This window comes from Watersipora subatra, chromosome 10 (assembly GCF_963576615.1).
Source record: "Watersipora subatra chromosome 10, tzWatSuba1.1, whole genome shotgun sequence".
Taxonomy (NCBI): Eukaryota; Metazoa; Bryozoa; class Gymnolaemata; order Cheilostomatida; family Watersiporidae; genus Watersipora; species Watersipora subatra.
The window spans coordinates 51,218,366-51,239,602 of record NC_088717.1 but is presented as its reverse complement, the minus strand read 5'-3'; the positions used below and the strand labels follow the sequence as shown (position 1 = coordinate 51,239,602).

Genomic DNA, 21,237 nt, shown 5'->3' with positions numbered 1-21,237 from the left:
AGCAAGTTACACACGGTTCTGTGACTGATTAATGAGCATCCAAGCAGCGTGGGATAATTACGTTCTACGTCAACTGCTCCTCAACTGCTCCGTCAACTGCTCCGTACACTTAGGTATCTGCAAAAATACAAACTCATTCTTAGCCAATAGCAAACACTAGAGCAGCTGGAACTTCACACTCTTCTTTCATATCATCCGCAGCCTTAAAAAAACTTATCACGGTTTGGCACTTGCGTGAGTTTACATGGTAGTAAGGTGAATATATAGGACATCTGTTGACAGATGGTTACCATCACAGAATAACCGGTTGAATTGTTTCGCATAGGTAATGGTTCTGCCCTTCATGACACTAGAGCTCATTAATCGCAGTCTCTTTGAATGAATAATAAGTTTGCAAAACTCGGGTTAGAGAAGAGTTGTTTGACCTTGACGTAAGAGTTAACATGAGTTAAGGCTAGTCTATTTTCAGCCTCTCCTCCATTTTTTTCGGGTTTCTTTCTCGGAACTGAAACATTGTAAACAACTTGCGGAGCAAGACGCTCAAGCATTGAAAAAGAAATGGTAAAATACAAGCCAGATTTGGAGGTCTGTCACAACACTCCAAACTCCAATTTCGGTTTTAGTTTTGCTAGAAGTTGAAAATAATTGGGAAGTAAATCAAGAAAGAGTCGAGCTAATCAGCTGAGAGAAATTATAAAGGAACCTTGACACAAGCATGAAGAGAATTGTAAAATAAAGTCAATTACCATAAAAGGAACGTTTGAAAGAATGATGGCTAAGGAAAAAAAGCCATTACTAAAACTTGCTATCTGCCATAAACAAAGACGCGGTCTAAAAATATATTTATATAAACTCATCAGAATATATATTTGTTGATAGTAATTCATACCGTACGTTGTGAGTTGTGAATCGGTAGGTTAATTATCTTTTGCTGTTGTTAACAGCTGCCAATACTCTCACTTCTATCATACTGGCTAAAAGGTCATTATTGATATTCCAAAAATATTTCAATCTTGCTATACAATAGCGCCTGTGCTCATAGCTGTGTTACTGTAAAAATATGTACAGTCAAACATGGATAACTCGAACTTCAAGGGACACAGCAAAAGTGTTCGAATTATCAGAGCGTTCAAGTTATCAGAGCACTGTCACAAGTCCATATATTTACTTATTTATTAGTAGATACATGTACATATACAAACTATAATATAAATCAAAAGCACAAATGGCTTGTTTCAAATTAAATGCTTCTAATGTAAAGTTTAAAACGTTTTCATGAAAAAGTATAGAGATTTTTTTATCACTTGAGATTGGTTTGTTGTTTGAGGTGATGTTATTGCCAGGACGTTTTTTTAGATTGACATTGGAAAAACTTGATCGTTGTTGAAATGCTCAAAAGAAAAGACATCTTTTTCTTTTGAGCGTTTTACCCACGATCAATTTTGCCAATTTTTCTTGAAGTTTATGCAACTTCAAGAAAAAGTTACCAAAGAAAAATCCCTTACTTTACCTGGGATTCGTTAAGAGCAACACTCCGAGGCAGTTCAATTAAAAGTTTTACGAGGTTTAACGGTACATTGTATATCACTCACGCTTTTTGAATGGATACTTATTGAATGTACACACGTATTCTGTGTTTAGGTCAAACGATGAATAGTTTTTTTAGCTAAGACAACATATACGTTTAATAAAAACAATTTTTAAGACGTTTTAAACATTCAACATTCCGACGTTGATTCAACACGGAATCAACGTCGGAAAACTATTCGTCACGGGCTAGCCGGGTCACGCACTCAAGGATTTTCGCCACGCACATACAAAACAACATGCTGTTTTTGTTTTGTATGTGCGTGGCGAAAATCCTTGCGCGCGTGACCCGGCAAGCCCGTGCTATTAATCGTATAGCAGTATAAATAAAATTTGACCAAACCTTTAGAAAAGTCGTTGACAAAATTATTTTGCCGATGGTGGTAATAACAACGCTTATGAATTACGAAAAGATGAGGTTTACCTCTATGGCTTTGAATAAAGTGATTTTCTAAAGCGATAACAACCGTTTCGGTAGCCGTTGGGCAAAAAAACAGTTCGAATTAACAGTGTTGAGTTCGAGTTATCTATAGCAATTTATCATTACGTGGGAACGGACCAAAGAAACCGTTCGAATTAACCATGTTTTCGAGCTATCCGTGGCCGAGTTATCCATGTTTGACTGTATATACATGTGTTTTAACAGACCGCAGAAAGTTAGCCAATGGTAGCTATATTAATTAATAATGTTTAGCATTTGGCTATCCGGTTCTGAATCTGATTCTGAATCTGGTACTAAGTTGAACAGAGTTGTACATGATGGTTCGTATTACTTGAAATGGACTTAATTATTACACATTATTTCTGTCTAAGGAAGTTTTGGAAGTAATTTAATGTTATATTAGAGTTATCATGTCTTCACCTGAACTGCAATTCAAATTGAAGGAAAGGACAACTCCTATAAATACTAACTTAAATTTTAAATTAACAGAATTTGAAAATACTATGTAATAAAAATTTGTTTCCCAATCATGTGATAACAAGATATTAAATTCTATATTATGCAGAAAGTATATATTATAGACTAAATGTTTGCAAACTATTAATGATACTGAAGTGATTGAAAGTCAATCAAAACAAAAAGCTATAGCATTAAGACTTATAAGCATTAGACTTTTCAAAAGGAGTTTCTTTACTGAAGATTTTTTTTATAAATATTTTATTAATAGGTTTTCCTATAATGACTAACCGTGCTTGTTAGTAAGGCATTAAAAAACGGTTCAGTGTTTATATGATATGTTTTGGTAGTTCAGCATAATCAGCATCATCATCTCATACTGCTACCTTACTGTTGGAACAGAATCTTTTAACATGAAGTGACTCTTGTCTATGTCTCCTTAAGCTGTTTACTGTTAAAATGTGTTTCTCTCATTTGACCACTTGTTGTTTGTTCTCAATTTTGTCCAATTTTGGTGTTTAGTGTCAGATTGTGATAGCAAATCTGTACCTGGCATTCTGCCAACACCTTTCTTTGATACCTTGGATAAATTTCATTTATTTTGGTTTGTGATGAACTACTTGGATTCTATTACTTCATGCCTAAAATGGTTCTATTGTTTCTGTTAGTCGTCAGCTACCTTTTTATGCTGCTTGTTAAAGACCAGGTTTATATTTCAGTTCTACAAATAATAGAGCTATCTACAATTATGCAAAGTGGTGGGGAACATGTTACTTAGGCTGAATTCTGACATATTGCTTTCCTTGAAAAATGTTTCTACTATTCGAATAATAGTTTTATATGCTACTTAGACTGTCAATCTCTCATTCCTATTAATTGGATATTTTGACACATATTACTGTATATACATAAAAGTTAGTTGATGGTGAATTTTAATTTCAATAAACTAAGGGAGCTGCTATTTCTAGATTCCATATAGCTATGTCATATGAAATATGAAAATATGATATATGAAAATATGACATATGAAAATATGACATATGAATCTCTCATATGTCATATGACATATGACATATGACATATGAGAGATTCCTAGCTAATAAATCAGGGATGGGTTGTTGAGCTATTAAGAATCTCCTTCGCGGAGTCTCCTAACCATGAGCTGTAAATATAACACCTTAACTGGATGTCAAATCTCTAATGTACTACTGCACTGTTTGCCAGGTGATGTGGTAACCTGAAGAGATGAATTCCGTAAATCTGTTCGATACTGGAGAATTCCTAGACAGCCAGTCGGATGTAAACTTGACATCCTTCGAAAGGTTTTGTGGATCCGTGTTTTGGGTAAGTTATTTAATTTTGGACACAAGGGATGATGATAATAATGATTGCTTCATTCATTATAATTGCGCTTTAGCAAACCTTAAGGTCTGATAATCTGTTGAAGATTAGAAAAGTTGGAAGGCTTTCAGTACAAGCTTTAATGAGACCTTTAATTTGGAGTATAAAATGACGTGATGTGTGATTTAAAATTACCAAAGATTTGCAATTTTTTAATATTTTGTGTTAGACTGCCAACTAATACTTCCTAAAAACAGTTCTGCTTTTCAGTAACTAAATTTTTTCTAGTTTGCTGAGGATTTAACATAAAATTTTTCATTGTCACAATTGTGATCAAGATGAAGTTATTAATAGCATTACCCTAAATTCCCGCGTATAAGCCAAAGATTTGGCACCAAATTTCAAGCTTAAAATCCATCTTCAACTCATACGGTGGTCACAGTTTTCCAAACACAAACTCTAGTAAAATTCAACTTCGAAAACCATCGCAAACCAAAATTACACAGTATGACACATAGGGATTTATTCATAAAACAGTAAAATACTAGTAATCCTACTCAGCAAGAGGTAGATCAAACACAAAGTCTCATTCTTCACCACTCAAATGGTCATCGCTAGGATTCTTTTCTGGAATGACATGGTTTTTTTTCAAATTTAATGCTTTTTTCGTAGTATCTGTCTACAAGCGCACACTTTGGTAATCTATTTAAAACATCTACTAGTGTCTATTCATCCTTTTTCTTGTACATAAATTACAATTCCTGACAGAAATCTGTCTCGCGGCATACATGTAGCTTTTCTGTTAAAAACGCACATAGGTATTATCAAAGGTAGCAGTTTCGGTCTATTGGCAAGGTGGGCCAGTATGATGGTGAAGTATTGTTTTTCGTGCCTTCTGGTGCTCACTAGAACTGTCATCTTTTGTGTTTTTGTTCATTGCTGTATGTATTGCCAATGCCACAAAAAAGCTTGAGCATTTTTGCTGATGGCGCTTTTGAATGTCATTCCTTCAGCTACGCATCGCCGAACTCTGTAGTTGACTGTACTATTAGCGATCAAACGGTTTGAGCCAAAGAAGGGGGTCGAATTATATGGCAGGTACATGTCAACACCTAGGTTTTTAAGCTAATATTTAGACCTCAGCTTACTAACTTGTATGCCAGAATTCACCGTACATAACTGGTGGTAGCAGGCTATCATTGCTCAGATGGTACCATCATATCATCATTTTTATTAAGAATAAGTTACAATATGCCATATGTTGCATCTCTCTATTTTATCTCTATCTATTCGGTTGACAAACAAAAGGTCAATAACCTCAGTGCCCTAGTTATATTCTGATGCTGTTGAATCTAGATTCAACTTAGTTTATTAAATTGTCATTAAATTAAATTGGTGAAACTTGTTTATGCTAATTAGAGTAGCCTACTATTGGTTTAGTTAATCAGTAAATAGTTAATGGCATGATTTACTCCACTGACTAGTGTTATCACATTAACCTAACTTTTACATGAGACCGATACAGAAGCTGCTATTCATGTTCAATGTACATGGGATACTGTGTGTGATTTGTAGAATAACTTACTATTAATAGAGTTTATTGACAAAAGATGTCTAAAGCAGTATTATTGAAACAGATTGTCCTTTGGTCTGCTTAATATGCAATTTGCTATTTTCATGCTGATTATGTATAAAAAAATGTATAAAAAAATGGTTTCCTCAACCTGGTTAACCCAACTCGGTGGTAATGTTGACTTAAGTTCGGGTCTTCCACAGATCTGGGAGTTTGAGCAATTGCTTCAAGATTTTAGTCATTCCCAATGACAAGGTTTTCTGCAACTCATCTTTGCTGATTGTTGCTAGTATTTGAGCAAGCCACACTTGATGTACAAGAGTTATTGCACCCAATTCTCTAATGACTATTGGAATTGCATTAGTACTTACGTGCCAGCACCTTTTTGATTTCTTCCATACATAGACATATTTTTTAAACTACAAAATAGAAAAAAGCAGTAGCACCAGATAGCATATTTGATAAGTTGGAGTCAGAATGAACGTTTTAATTGCACAACCAGTTTAGACAGAGAACAGCTATAAAAGCATTTGCTGATTTTTACCATCACATAAAAATTACAAATTTGTATCTCTTTTTGGGGATTCTCTTAAAAAAACATTTGAAATTGTAATCTTTTATCCAGTACCATCCATGTCAGCTTCAATATATATTTTGCTACTGCTTCAAGAAACATTTCAAAACCATAACTAAGTTTGTAGAGATATCTTGCTATTGATAGTTTGCATAGTTTGCATTGTGAACACTCCGTTTTAATTTGCAGAATAATACACTTACATGGAACACAGTAAATGGCAGCATACCAGACTTCACGAGGTGCTTTCAGGAGACTGTTACCAGCTGGGTTCCTTGTGGATTTTTTTGGATCTGCCTGCCATTCTACCTCTATTATCTCTCCAATGAAAAGAAAGGCTATGTGCAAAAACTTTCTCCATTCATCGCAGCTAAATCGGTAAAGCTATGCAAGTTATGAGCGGTTGTGCGTATGAGTGGGAGTTGTGGCATATGAATGTATTTGGTAAAAAAATTGACAAGTTAGCACTTGGTTGAGGCACATCATACACAGCATGAGGCTTGCAAGCTCCGCATTGATGTATAATGTATTTTTCAAGTAGAAACAACTTCAAGCTAAGCTTTCAAGACACATTTAAGTCAAATAGGTCAAATAGATGGCACTTTTACAACATTTAGGTCAAACAGCAGCTTTGCTTAAAATAATTAAGTCAAGGTCGTAGCCTACTATGTGAAATAGCAAAGTTGTCTGAGAAAAAAAGGTCTAGCCATCGGGCTTTCGACAAATATGTGAAATAGCAGTGGAGCATAAACCAATTAAACTATATATACAACAAGGTCAAAAAGTGGGTGTTCTATTCAACCAGTTAATTATCTGAATTTCTTTAGGTAAATAGGTATAAAAACAGATATATACATAATTCTAGCAACATTCAACTCTGGTTTTTCATTTCAGTTTTAATAGTATCTTGTCTTTTTAACCTATTTGCTAAATTTGGGATGTGAAGTAGTTTGTTTAAGCAGGAGAGCATGAATCCAATTAATGTAATGGTGATAAAATTTTAGTAAATCAGGTATCTCAGTCATCCAGCAAACGTCTCAATGGTATATTTTGTCTTTTCGTAAAGCCTTACTAAGGTTTGAAAATTCAATCTATACAGCTCTGAGCTGTAAGTGTACTATACGCTGTACAGCTGTAAGCTGTAAGTGTACTATAAGCTGTTACTGAGTATGCTGGTTACTAGTGGTTTAGAGAGTGTGACCTGCAAACCATTGGCTGGAATTCATTTTTCAAAAAAGGTTACTGGATGACACAAGTGATAATTATCCAACTTTAAATTGCTCTATGCAACTGTCATGTCTCCAGTCGTCGAGGCTCCCTTGTCACTGGACTCAGACATGTCTTGCTAAGATCAGCGTGAGCCACTGTTTGTAGCAACAATGATTTTAAAAACGTGCACAGCCTCTGCTTGCAGCAAGCTACATGTAAGCAGACAGCAGACTCTATTTTCAAGGAATTGCTCACACACAGGCTGTAACAGCAATGCTAAATGTTAAATCATTTTCATTATTCAAATAACTTTAATTTACAAATTATTCTGAGATATTTCAAATGTTAATCTAAAATTTCCAAATATTTTACAGATTATCTGTCTTCTCTTAGCAACGCTGTCGATCTTCGATTTAGGCTATTCTGTAGCTGTAAGATACAATGACCATGACCGCTCAGACTATACCTGGACACCTGCGGCAGCGTATGTCTCTACAAGTTGGGAGTTTCTAACTATGGTAAGTCATTCTGTTTGCAACATTTATCATTACACCATTTACCAGATTAGTTTAAAATTTATCTCACAGGAGCTGCTTGTTAAGGCTGGCTCACACTATTTTGTTATATCTCGGCGTTGGTACTACCATATTTTGGGGGTCGCCAGCGATATAAATGTTTGCACTATCAACGTTTGCATCAACAAATACTTTGTGACATAGTGTTATCATTTTTCCTTTTGATTTTCCTCGAAGGAACCTCTTTTTTGCCGTGTGTTTCAATCAAATACTAGTTCTGCAGCCACTGCTATGAGGGAAAATAAATAGATCAATTTATGGACGACAGCAAATAAAATCGCAAAAATGGTGCACAATGCACAAAATGTCAGTGATGCTCGGCGAACTGTCGGGAAAGTTGAACAGCTGCAAACTTTTCCGACATATTTACGTTACTTCGTCAATGCCATCGGTTTACGGTGCATATGGTCGATGACGAATGCCAAAAGGGCAACAGTCAAAGGGCTTCACATTATATCGCCAAAATACGGCGATATAATGTGAAGCAGCCTTCAGCCATGATAAAAAAGGATGTCTACGATTTAAATAAAGGTTGCTATATACTAGCAATACCCTATGCGTTTTCCTCGCTGAGCTCCCAACAACTGATGAGGGCGATTCCGTACCCCTTGTTTTGAATGAAACACAAAAGACTCAAATATAATGCAAACAGACATATTCAGAATATATTAAAAGAATATGTTATTGGAAGGTCATTCTAAAAAGAGTCTAACGTTTTTACACGTTGCAGCAACAAAATATAAAAAAGAGCTATTTACTTTATGATCTTTGACTGTTCTTCTGTCTCATCTCTGCTATTATCTGATCGCAACATGGTTTCTTGTGAGAGAGTAAAATGCGCAGACCATTGTCAGGATTGATAGCAATATGATGTTGAACTTTTATGCATGCAAGTGATGAAAATCTAGATTAACTTAGTCAAAAGGAACAAAAATTTTCAATGCTCATTTTGAGAGAATTTACCAGTCTGAACCAATCTTCCCAATTGTTTGTTGCACCCATCCCCTTCCCGTGAACAACAGCGCACATCCCTAGTTCATAAAGCCTGTTTTATACATGTGTTTTCCCTTTTCAGTATTTTTACTATTATGGCTGAAGGAACGACTTCGTCTGTTAGCAGTTCATATTTTAGTAAAGACATTTTGCTTTACAGTATGAATGTGTAGAAGTGCTTGTTCAGCTTTTTAGGAGGATCTCTAACCATGAACTGCATCCAGCACATTGGGAGTAATATTCTTTTTCTTTCACAAGCAGTAAGCCTCGCGCTACCCGATATTTTTTAAATTTTTAATCAGATATTCTGCACGTGGTTGCTTAGGAGTCTGGTTCTCAGGAACTGGAAGAAATTTTGAAACCAAATATTTTTGGTAATCTGTCAGAAAATACTGGGCATGCGCGTGTGAAGTCTGAATGAAATTGGCCATAAAATGTGCAAACGCATACGAATTAAGAGCCTAACAGACATTCACACAATGTTCAAGTTTAATTGAATTGAAATTGAATTGAATTGAAAATTGAATATACTAGCCTAGTGCCTGACCTTGCATGAGTAATAAACAATGTTTTTGCACAAAAAACTTGCTTTTAATTAACATGTGCGACATTTACCATTCTAAACTTTCAATGAAAGGGTTTGTTTTTTTCTGTGTGTGTCTGGCTAATGCATAATTCAAATATTTGAAAGCTCAAGGCATAGCTAAAACAGATTGTTGAAAAACTTATTTACTTCTTGTGCCACACAATCGTTCAAGATTCAAAACAACTTATAAAATAAACAGTGGCAGTTAATGTAGTGGCCATTGAGCAAGTTTCTTTACGTAATGAATTTGATTAACTTAAGCTAGTCTAAATCTTTACTGTAACAAGAACCATGTCCATTCTTCCGTCTGGTTGTTAAGAAAAATATTCCACCTCACAGACATTGAACCCGTACAGTCAGGGGATTCACAGATGCAAAACCAAACACACGCCCACTAAGCCACGCAGGCAGCGAAACACAGTTTCAAATAACTGTTTTTATGATCATTACGCCATGATCTCTCACCTAATCAAAATCTTCAAATATTATTATATAGTATATTGTTATATATTATCGTTTGGTGGAGTGATTAGCGTGCCTATCGGTACAATCGGAGTTTGTGAGTTCAAACCCAGTGCGAAGCAGTTTTTTCATTAGCGCATTTTATTGCTATAGCTGGACACTCAACAGAGGGGCTAACAAACACATAGATTTATATATAAAATTTATATAATCTATAATCTATATAATCTATATAATATTATATCTATATAATTATAGATGCAATTTATGTGTAGAAAATTAACAAAAGTTTATTTAATTGTAAAGGATTTAAGGAGTTTGAATGCATGCTGTTCCAATGAAGTCTATTAATGCATTAATACAATTGAAGTAATTGATTTATATTTTGTAGCTTTCAGCCGCTGTGCTGACACAGTGGTACCGGATGCACGGCAAGTTTACAAGTGGGGTTCTCTGGTGCTACTGGCTCATCTGGTGCTTCGGTGCTTTCATCCCATTCTATTCAGAGATAGTTCACTTAGCCAAGGTAGGAGCTTAAGTAAACTTTTCAGTGGCTTAAGTTAGTGGTAATGCACCTAATCGAGTCATTGAAACCAGAGGAAATGCTCTAAGTTGTTTATGAAAAATGCAAGTGCTGGTTTATTTGCGTCAGTTTGAGTGATAATCTAGCTTTTTTATTTTTAGCAGTGCTCACAATATTCCACATTATCTTTCAAGAAAATTCTAGGTTTTTCTTAGCCAAATAAGTCAAATAGCTAAGTGACCTTTGGCAAGTGTGTCAAAGAACAGTTTTGCTTAAAATAAATAGGTCAAGTAGTGCAAGCGTTTTAGCTAAATATGTCAAACAGCAGCTACAAGTAAAGAAAATAGGGCGATTCATTGACAGTTTTTTTTAGCATATTTTAGAGAGAATAAGATATAATAAATATGGAGTAGGATATCAAAGAAATATTTACCATGGAATAGAGTATTCGCTACCCGTTAGTAGTAGTCATAAACTTGGAGTTATCCTCTACATACAATTTTTGGCGCAACATAGAAGATAACTCTAAATTTATGGCTACTAATGGTAGTCATAAATTTGGTAATACGTCATTACTTACATGTACATACAATTGAATCTATTTGAGTGATCATGAAACATGCCAGACTTGCTTGACATAAAGGAATCATTCGGTCATCTTACCATAAACAAGCAAAAATGTTTATGAAAATCTTGGACCACGCCTTTTGCCGATTCATCGTCTCACATCCATGTATTCACATCATTGAATACTACTTGACTAGGTTATCATGTACCTTTGTGCAACCTAAATAAGGCAAAATATTCCGTAATTCTCTTAATCAAAAATCCGAGCACCTCACTTGTACCCCTTCCCTGCACATTGTAAATCCAAAAACAACCAAAAATGTATGCGTCCCAGGTAGAAAAATTATTGTAAGCAATGCTTGTTTTTGTTAGTATATTAATTTAATATTAAATATATGCTTAGCTCTTTATTTCTGATATTTTTGTACACTAACAATGGCTGCTTTATAAATTTTAGCAGTAATTCCCGGCGATGCTCGGGATTCTTTTTCTTTTCAATCAGATAGTCGGGTGGGTGTTTAAAAGGCTGGTTCACAGGAACTAGATGTAGTTTTGAGATTTGATATTTTAGCGACTTGGTAAAAGGCACGTAGCATTTGTGTGTGAAGTTTAGATAAAATCGGCTAAAAATGTGGAAACACACAGCGTTTACACAAGCACCTGCTATGCCAATGTGAGATTTATTAATGAATGTTTAACCTTCTTGTAGGTACTAAAATATTGTAGGGCATAACACTTTATGATTTAATGATGTATTACGTCAAACATAGCAAAAGTCACTTTCTTTGAGTTGTGACAAACTGACAAGAACTAAATATTTTAGTTCCCAGTGCGAGTTCATGTCATGAAAACCTGGATGCGCCATAAAAAGGGCGGTCGTTCTGTTGTAGATGGGCAAATTGGATGATTTGCCTGAACTTGTTTCCAAGACTGTGTTCTTCACTTTGTGCCTGGTTCAATTCATTCTGGCCAGTTATTCTGATGCAAACCAGGAAACACAAGCTAGATTTAAGGTTGGTAACCATACAGGATGATTAATAGCGTTTAGAAAACCTTGTGTCTGGCCTAACTCTAAGATACTAGACTACAATCTTACTAGCTGAAAGGATTAGCCTACCCGCCCTTCTTGTTACCTATAAATGAGGTACTCATCCGTTTTGTCACTGATCACTCAGCTATTGAGGTGGCTTTGACACAAACCGATCAGAGCAGAAAAAATCTAAACTGTATCTTTTTTTTATTCGATCACAGCTTAAGCAAAGCTTTTATAACCAACTAGTACTTGTATTTGTTGGTTATTTCCCTCTTAGGAGTTGCATGCTCATGATAATCACAGCTAGTTATCTTCTTCCTCCTCCTCTTCTTCCCATTTAGGTGTCGCCACCACAAATGATATATCTTGGTGCTAAATATGTTGTGAATCAATTGTGACTAGACAAACAGCGTCCTAACACCACTAACGGTTCTTCAGTAATTCGAACCACTGACCTATCAATTATATGCCAGCGTACTAAACCACGGTTACTCTCCACATCTTCTGGTTACCAACATATGAAAACTTTGTTATAGAACATCTGCCCAGAAGAACTCGCATCTTTCTCATCTTATCTGGCCTTTTCCTGGTTCACATCTACCGTGAAGCTTGGTTACCAGAGAGACTTGAACAGGGATGATCTTTGGCAACTCGGGCCAAAAAATACGGGCAAAGGTCACGTAGCAAAGTTTGAAGCTGACTGGAACATGGCTGTGGCAAAGTGGAGGCATCAGTAAGCATCGAAGAATTAACTCATTAGCGTAGATTTCAATTTATAGTTTCTCTCAGGCTTTTCTTTTCATTTCAAAACTGAAAACTTGATCAGAGTACATTTTTGTTTGAATACACGAGATGTGTGCTATAGAGTTATCATCTCATGCTTACATGAGTAAAAAGGTTTCTACTAAAATATTATTAAAAACTTAAGATTGCAATAGGTCGCACGTTATACCATTATAGCTCAAGTATACTAATTTTCACATCGTAGTTCTTCACTAAATTAATCACGACTTGCAGTTGTATATCTATCAATCAGTATGAGTATGGGCATGATAGCGTCACATTGTATATATTTAGTAGCCTCTGGTCTTAAGTTTTCTGGTACTCACAAGCAATTTTTTTTTAACTAAGTAATAGAGTTTAAAATAAATCAGATGATTGTTCATGTGAAGAGGCATATACAGTCTAAATATATTCCAACCCGTACCAAAATTGTCAGCTCTATCAATTAATAAGCATTTCATGTTTAGTAAAAAGCTATCAATTTAAATGATTGGTTTGGATGACAGAATATTCTTATCAACTGCATGAATGATAGAAATAGTTTCTTAAAACCATCAAAATAAACTATTTTTCAAGTGCAGCTAGCTTCTACAGGTACATTCTGCAAAATAGACTTGGAAAGATAATGCTGCTAGACTGAATGAAGGCGACTGCCAGACCAAAATTATTTGTTGTTTTGGATGATTTGAAGCTTTTTGTTTAAATTTTTGTCACAGGATGTGCTCACACTAAGTGCTAAAGACTTTACCAGCCTTACATAGCTGATTCAGCTCATCCTTGTATTATAATGTTACCTAAGCTAGCTATGTTTGTGCTAGCTATGTTTGTGCTAGCTATGTTGTATCTGTCGCTTACACACTTCTTAGGCATGCAGTTGACACTCAATATAACCTTATTACATTGACAAATACAGGCTTTTTGTTTAAATTTTATAGAGGTTACTTCACATGTTATGAAATAGGTTTTTCCCATTGAGTTTTAAAGCAGTTGGTTGGAACGCATCAGCTTTAGAGCACCTACTATTAGTACTCCTGCATCACACTTGCCTTCCTCAGTACAGTTATGGAAATTCTGCATGGATGTCTTGTTCTTGACAGGTCAGAAAACTTGGCTTTGCATAACTCAACGATGGGAATAAGTGACACCGAGGCTATTATTAAAGGAGCGGATGCCAAAGAGCCACCTCTTTCTCTCGCTAAGATCATTGCTAAGCACTATGGAGGAAGCTTACTTATTGTAAGAATTATTGCTCTATTCTACGACAATGTGAGCAGACTGGTTTAGAAGCTTAATTTATAAAATTTGTTAAATTACATTTTAAATGTATAAATTATAATTCATCAAAAAGAATAAAATGCATCTAACTTCACTGTAAATGTTATATTCTGATCAGCAGCCAGACTCCATATGTTACGACAAACAGTAATGAATGGCAGTAGTATAATTAATTTAAAAAAGGATAAGTATGAGATTTAATTTTAAAACTCATTATTTACTTGAAACTTTGAATGCTGCTATCAAAATCATAAAAAAATTTTGCAAGAGTTTTGTAGCAACTCAGACAGCTCTCTAGTAGTAGTGCTGCCAATGCTGAGGTTTCTCGAGGTTGTCTTACACTTTTTCATATTGCTAAAGAAACATTTAAAGTTTCTTTCTTCCACTCAACCTTTACTATAATAAGAACTGTGTTCCTCCAGTCGTTCATCTGTCCGAAGTCATGTGTAGATGTTAGAAAAAAGATTGTATGGCGTGCGGTTTGAACCCAGGTATTTCGATTAGCAGCAAAGCACTCTACCATTCGCACCACTCAACCTGCTGCATTATGGAATAATTGTGCCCATACTTATTACGCATGATGATCTCTCACGGCACACTAGACTGCCTGGATACTAGAAGTGATAAATTCTCAATAATCTAGTTGTGTGTACAGCTAGAGGTGTATGGCTACCACCAATACATTCTGTGGTCGCCGTGTCATATGGCAGTAGAAGTACTCTTTTTACTGACACGCACACAATGGAGTAGTTTTATATAAAAGGTTTGAGTAGGCTGAAAAGCTTTTGTAAAAACTACGGGTGTCTTTTCAACAGTGTAGAGTATAGCCTGCTTTCCTTAACGGTCTCCCAGCCTATCCCGTTATTGGTTCTTCCTCTTATACACACTTTGAACAACTTCTGCATGCTGCGCCCTAAATAGAGAGCATTTTGGTTTTTCCAAAAAGATTCAAAGGAATGCTAGCAATACTGCCAAAAGAGCAGTTCGAGACTCGATTAATACCAGATCACTGTTTGGCTTATTGCCTTCTCCTGGTTTCTATGATTGATATGGGTCACATGGCTCCTATGGTTGATATGGGTCACATGGCTCCTATGGTTAATATGGGTCACATGGCTCCTATGGTTTGCATGGCTGGTTGCTTTGAGCTTTTCACATGTTTTGTAGGTTTGTTATGTTTGTGTGGTTCTGAATATTTTTTGCAATTGCTTTTGCAATTCATTTTGTGTACATGGCTCATATGATTTATATTTTGTTTAAATGAACAAAACATTCCACATTAAACCAACATAAAAGTGTTTACCTTTTATTAATCTGTAGGTAATTAGAGCCTAAGCTAAGACTACAGGTCATAATCTATGCACAGAAATTCACTTCAGGCAAATAAATTTGTTACTTAATTTATCTACACACTGCAGGAATTTTTTAATTTATTCAAATATGAAAGCTTATAAAATTGGAATAACTAAATTGTTCATTATTAGTTTGCTGAGTTATTAGGTAAAATCTGCAATACCTAAGGATATGATTTTCAAAAACACACTTATGGGTGGATGCTTTTTATTTCATAATCATTAATAACTGGGTGCTGTTATCGCCTGTCATTTCATCAGCAGAACACTGTCAGTCTTTGCTTAACCCCTACCAGCTATTGTCATGCTATTATTACATTTGCGTTTGTAGGCATTCGCTTGCAAGTTTGTCTACGATTGGATTCAATTCATGGGGCCATTGATACAAAGGTAAAGAAACAAGTCTATTGAAAAATAAAAATTACCTTTAATTTAATTGTCCGATTCAAGGGTATCAGCTGACATTACTCAAAGCGGGAGCTAATGTTTCAGATTGTTGATGGAATTTGTCGGCTCACGAACAGATGAGAACATTTCGGGTGACCCGGTGGCTCCTGTATGGCAGGGATATGTTCTGACTCTTTTTCTCTTCAGCATACAGATAATTATGAGCATACTTTTCCAACAGCTCTGGTACATCAGTGCAGAGGTTGGGTTTCGAGTGAGGGCATCTATCATATCCATTATATACAAAAAGGTAAGCTATGACTCCAAGGATAGTAAAGACCTCATAACGCTACCCTCGCAACCTGCAGTTGAGCTGGCAAAGATATGTTAAGCTATACAATTTTATTTATCCACTTATACTTGCGTGATTGTGAGTTGTCCTCTCAACTTTGTAAAAACAAAAAGCAAACTTTTAGTAAGCAAAGATGGTCAAATCCTGCTTTGTATTTTACTTTACTCAAATAACAGCTAAAAAGATGTAAAAAAACTGCCTTTGCTCATGGCTCTTCATTCGCTTTGCCACTTCGACAAAATAGACAGTTTGGAGAGCCAAATTTTCAGTGTTTCAAGATACAAAGAAAGCATTTCTAAAATTATCATGATAATTATTCATGCTTCCTGTTGTCATTTTTTATGTGAGAATATCAGGTTTCTATCTAATTTTTGCTTACATGATATGAACAAATTGCATACAACCTCTAACAATTATTTTTAAAATGTCGCTGGCTTTTTTAGCAATGTTTCACTTAAATAATATCTGTTCTCTTACCAGAGAGCAGTATTGCAAATGTTACAGTATATTTCAAACCATTTATTAGATTTGATTGACTAACTATTGCCCTTTTTTATTGGTGTAAGGCATAATTTGGAGAACATTTCTGTTTGAATTAAAATTATTGCTAATAAAGTAAGAAAAAATGAAAAAAAATCAATGGTTTTGTAGATTGTCTATTCCTTCTTTTTACAGAGGGATAATATATTCATGGAAACTTTACCAAACTTCAGCTATTTTTTGGAACTTTTCCCGAGTTACTTGCAACTGAAGTAGACCTTTGTATGAGATTTACATGTGCTAAACAACTTTATTTAGTGTGCTACCACTCGAAAACTACCAACTCTACTGAATCTACTTTACTTTAATAGAACAGCCTATTGAATAGCATTATTCGATAGGCATAGTACAGATGTCTATGATAATATAAAATGCTTCAAAAATTATCATTGGTTCAAAGTTTTGCTCTTGTGACAGAAAGATGTGTAAGAAACCAAAGCTCGTTAGTGGTTTGTGTTGTGACAGCGGACTTTAAGAGTAAGTATATGTCATGAATAAGGATGGTCATATAACTTGGTAAGGGTCTACTGTAACACTATCTAAAAACTTAAAAATCTACAGAGTGTCAAACTGCAAACTTTTTCACTTTTTTCGTACCATCATCTGTGTATTTCCATAACAAAACCTGAATGACTAACAATATTGACTAAAACATTGTAAGATTATACTAAAGTGTGAAAATTTTTTTGATTAATATTAATTGACAGCACAAATTATCATTGCAACACCAGTATCAGGTAGCTTTGCAGGCCAATGTTTTAATAATATTTTTGGGTAATTTTGATTTAATATCTGGTTTTATCAGCATTTTCATGATGCAGAATAAATAGAAAGATTTGCTATTTTGGCATAATATCGACCGAAGACATATGGGATGCTATATAATTATATTAAAACCCCTCATTCTGTGAACTAGATTAGCTAAATGTTATCTGTTTAAAATTCATATTTAGGAAAGCAGAGCATCCGTTAATAAGATTTTAACAGATGACATCTGAGAATAGATAATTTTGACAAAAAAACTTGTTTTAAATTTCTGGTCTTTGTAAAAAAAATCTATTGTTAATACGCTCCAAGCCAATTGTTGTAAGTTTGTAGCCATCAATCGGAAATTCATGTATAACATATAAATATGACACATAAACAAAAACTTGAACTAAAAGTTAAAAGAAGAAAATAGTGGATTGCTTGGCTGAACTGATATCTAAATATTAGGCTCGAAATATCTCGAGGTAAAACTAACAAGAGCTAGAATTGCATGATGACTCACTATTTGACTCTGGTTGGTCTAAAGCAGCAAATATTTCATTATAAACCCTAGCTAGCTATCCTTGTCGACCTATGAGAATAGCTAATTGTATTTAGTTGTAAGACCAAGTTTTACCTGTTGTATTGCCATCAAAATCATTATGATATTGATAGCAATACAACTATATTGACTATGACCCTCGCTCTGGAACCACCGCATCTTAAAGGTGACTTCTGGTTACAGGCGCTAAAACTGAGCTCCGAAGCTAAACTCAAATCTACATCTGGAGAGATTGTAAACTTGATGTCTGTTGATGCTCAAAGAATGCAGGATGTTTTTACGTAAGTTTTCTGCAAGCATTAATAGAGCTAAACTTTGTCTGTATGGAGCACTTTATAAAAAGAGTTGCTGAAAATCTGGCTTTAGAAATTACAGATCTGTGGAGCTTTTTCATAATTCTCCGTATCCGATCAAAGATATTGGTCAGCTGAAAACATCAGAAGAGGGGACATGAGACCAAACATACTTAAAATAAAAGATTTTGTTTTAGATTTAATGCTGATCCAAAATAAAAATGTTTTATATATAAAATGTTTTATATATATAAAAATGTTTTTCATGCGCGTGAGCAATGCTAGCAGCCTTCATCAAAATGGTTGTCTCTATATAAAATTGTATTTCTAAAAGGGCTTCAAGGCACACTGCATGCTTCAATCTCATAAATTTGAGTAACTAAGATTTTGGGTGATTTTGGAACCACAAAGTGTAGGGTATATGAGATTGTGGCAAAATTACAGTGGTTCTTGGGTTCCGTCAAATACAAAAAGACATGCTATAACCAAGTCAGGTAGAGTCTGTCAAAGGGTATAAATCATTATAACCCTAGCCTAAGGTTTCCATAAATTTATTGACGCTTGTAGACTATGACAATATGACGCTTGCCTTAAGAGAACCGTGTGTGTTGTATGCTAAACCTGTTTTATTGTGATAATTATCAAGTCATTGATAGAGTAATTATCATTTTGGTGACATGTAGCTGAATTTGTCATATAGAGGGCAACTCCAAGTTTGTAGATAGGTGTAGCACTAAATATTTTAAAGGCCTATTGTTACTCATTTCACTTAGCCATTTTGATATTTTGTTATGCAAAGGGCACAATAACGCACCACTACTCCAACTCTATTTGGAATTTAGGAAAATCATATTGATATAACAAAGGTTCCCGGCTTCTCTTTCAATGTATTTCTGAGATTACTACACATCTCGTTACAGAAATCTGTGGATGCTCTGGTCAGCTCCGCTACAGATAGCTTTAGCTCTCTGGCAGCTCTTTGTAAATGTCGGCGCAAGCATCTTTGTGGGCTTTGCTCTTATGGTTATAGCTATACCATTGAATGCATGGCTAGCCATGAGACTGAAGAATGTTCAGGGTAAACAGATGCAGCTGAAAGATACCAGAGTCAAGATCTTGAATGAAGTACTTGGAGGAATTAAAGTAGGTCAATGTGTACTATATGATATCAGCTTCTGTATTGGTCTTAGTTATCCATATCAACTAAGTGGGATCTTAAATATCTAGTTTGGTTGTTGTAGGCTGTTCAGGCATGTTAAATAGAATTTCATCAAATGTTTTTGTGTAGAGATGAGAAGGTTGAGAACATCAATAATGAAGGCTTCTGTTTTGCTGACTTTTGTTTGATGAGAACCATTTTTTAAGTTAACCATGCATATAATCATATAAAAAGTTATATTTAAAAATTTGTTATTGAGACATGAATTGTCTTAATATGTTTGTCACTAAAAAATCTCTGTTGCTACTTAGTCAAGCATGTCATTTAAAAATTTCTATTATGCATAATTAATACAGCTGGTTCCACCGTGAAATTTAATGTTATAAAAAATATCCATTGCAGCCATCTTATAATACTGCTGCTGTGTTTAGGTCATCAAACTTTATGCGTGGGAGCCGTCGTTTGAAGAAAAGGTTTCCTCTATAAGAAAAGAAGAGATGAAGACCATTTCATCATACTGGGTTTATGTGATAGCTCAGTATACCATCATCTCATCCATACCTATTGCTGTAAGCTTCATATTACTGTTTCTACTAACCGGAATACCTGCCTGAATACAGCTCTTAGTTACATTATATATATTGCCTTATCCGTAAGTTTCAATATCTTTCCTGCAGCTAGTTGATGTGACTAAACTGCCTATGGTTGTGGCTTATATAATTATGGTAGCAGATCTCCAATCAGCTTGATTACAAGCAGTCATCTGCCATGAGTTTGTATTGATCTGCCTCCATTTTAAATTCTTCTTAGTTACATATTTACAGCGGAGTCTAGGTCTTCCTTAATTTCACGTACCGTCACATAGTTGCGAGTATAATAGTTGATGTGGAAGCTGGTCTTGTTCCATTCTGCATACAGAGCCAAACCATCACAGACTTTTTCCTATAAGGATGTCAACCATTGTTGATAGGCTTGCACGTTTTAAGATTTTTATGTTTGTGATCTTGTTCTGCCAAGTTTTGTTATACATCAAAAGTAGATCAAAATTCAGCATATAAAAGTATAGCATTCGAAAAGTAAATGCTTATAAGAAATTTTGTATTTCTGCTGTCTTCCACTTGTTGTTGCTGGTGGCATGATAGCACATTAATTAACCTTTATTTTAACTTTTTCTTATGGCCTCATTATGGAATCAACATGTTTTGGATAATAAAATTCTTTTGAAAATAATTTGAATTTCATTTTGTGCTAGGTGACAGCTGCCACCTATGCCACCTACATCGCTATTGAGGATGAACACATTCTTAATCCTACAGTCGCCTTTCTCACGCTGACACTCTTTAATATCTTGCGTGCTGCCTTCTTTCAGCTACCGGTTGCACTATCGACAGTCGCTATGGTGAGTTTATAGGCTTGATTATCCAATATTAGTTGTTTTTATAGATTTATAAAATCAAACGAAAAAAACTATGTTATATCATTATTGTAAGCTGTTCAGGCACGTTAAATAGAACTTGTACAAATGTTTTTGTGTAAAGATGAAAAGGTTTAGAACACCAATAATGAAGGCTTCTGCTTTGCTTGCCTTAAATCAGTGTAAGTCATGATTTATGAATTGGTCTCAGTCTGAATCACAGATTTTTTGTTTTTCTAGGCAGCGGTGTCAATTGATAGAATCCGCTCCTTCTTCAAAACATCTGATTTGTCAGATCGGAATGTGGAGAAGGATGACAGCTGTGGTAAGCGATAAAAACTATTGTAAACTCTTCTACAAAATTTTATAATTTAAGATGAAGTTTATTCACAATAACTTTAAAGATATGCATTTCTTTGTTTTCATCTATACTGTTGTACCGGTTTTTTGTA

At 34.9% G+C, this 21,237-nt stretch overlaps 1 protein-coding gene across 1 annotated transcript in view; it reads left to right on the top strand.

Moving 5' to 3' along the window:
• The window catches only part of LOC137405805 (multidrug resistance-associated protein 1-like), a 57,792-nt gene that overhangs the window by 13,242 nt on the left and 23,313 nt on the right, over positions 1 to 21,237 (top strand). Inside the window, exons 2-15 of the mRNA XM_068092215.1 lie at positions 3,710 to 3,829; positions 6,163 to 6,351; positions 7,557 to 7,700; positions 10,190 to 10,324; positions 11,779 to 11,901; positions 12,458 to 12,654; positions 13,802 to 13,940; positions 15,663 to 15,721; positions 15,824 to 16,028; positions 18,103 to 18,200; positions 19,133 to 19,355; positions 19,803 to 19,940; positions 20,624 to 20,770; positions 21,026 to 21,110. Coding sequence (XP_067948316.1) covers positions 3,731 to 3,829; positions 6,163 to 6,351; positions 7,557 to 7,700; positions 10,190 to 10,324; positions 11,779 to 11,901; positions 12,458 to 12,654; positions 13,802 to 13,940; positions 15,663 to 15,721; positions 15,824 to 16,028; positions 18,103 to 18,200; positions 19,133 to 19,355; positions 19,803 to 19,940; positions 20,624 to 20,770; positions 21,026 to 21,110 — 1,981 coding nt within the window. The 5' untranslated portion in view covers positions 3,710 to 3,730. The remainder of the gene's footprint in view (positions 1 to 3,709; positions 3,830 to 6,162; positions 6,352 to 7,556; positions 7,701 to 10,189; positions 10,325 to 11,778; positions 11,902 to 12,457; positions 12,655 to 13,801; positions 13,941 to 15,662; positions 15,722 to 15,823; positions 16,029 to 18,102; positions 18,201 to 19,132; positions 19,356 to 19,802; positions 19,941 to 20,623; positions 20,771 to 21,025; positions 21,111 to 21,237) is intronic.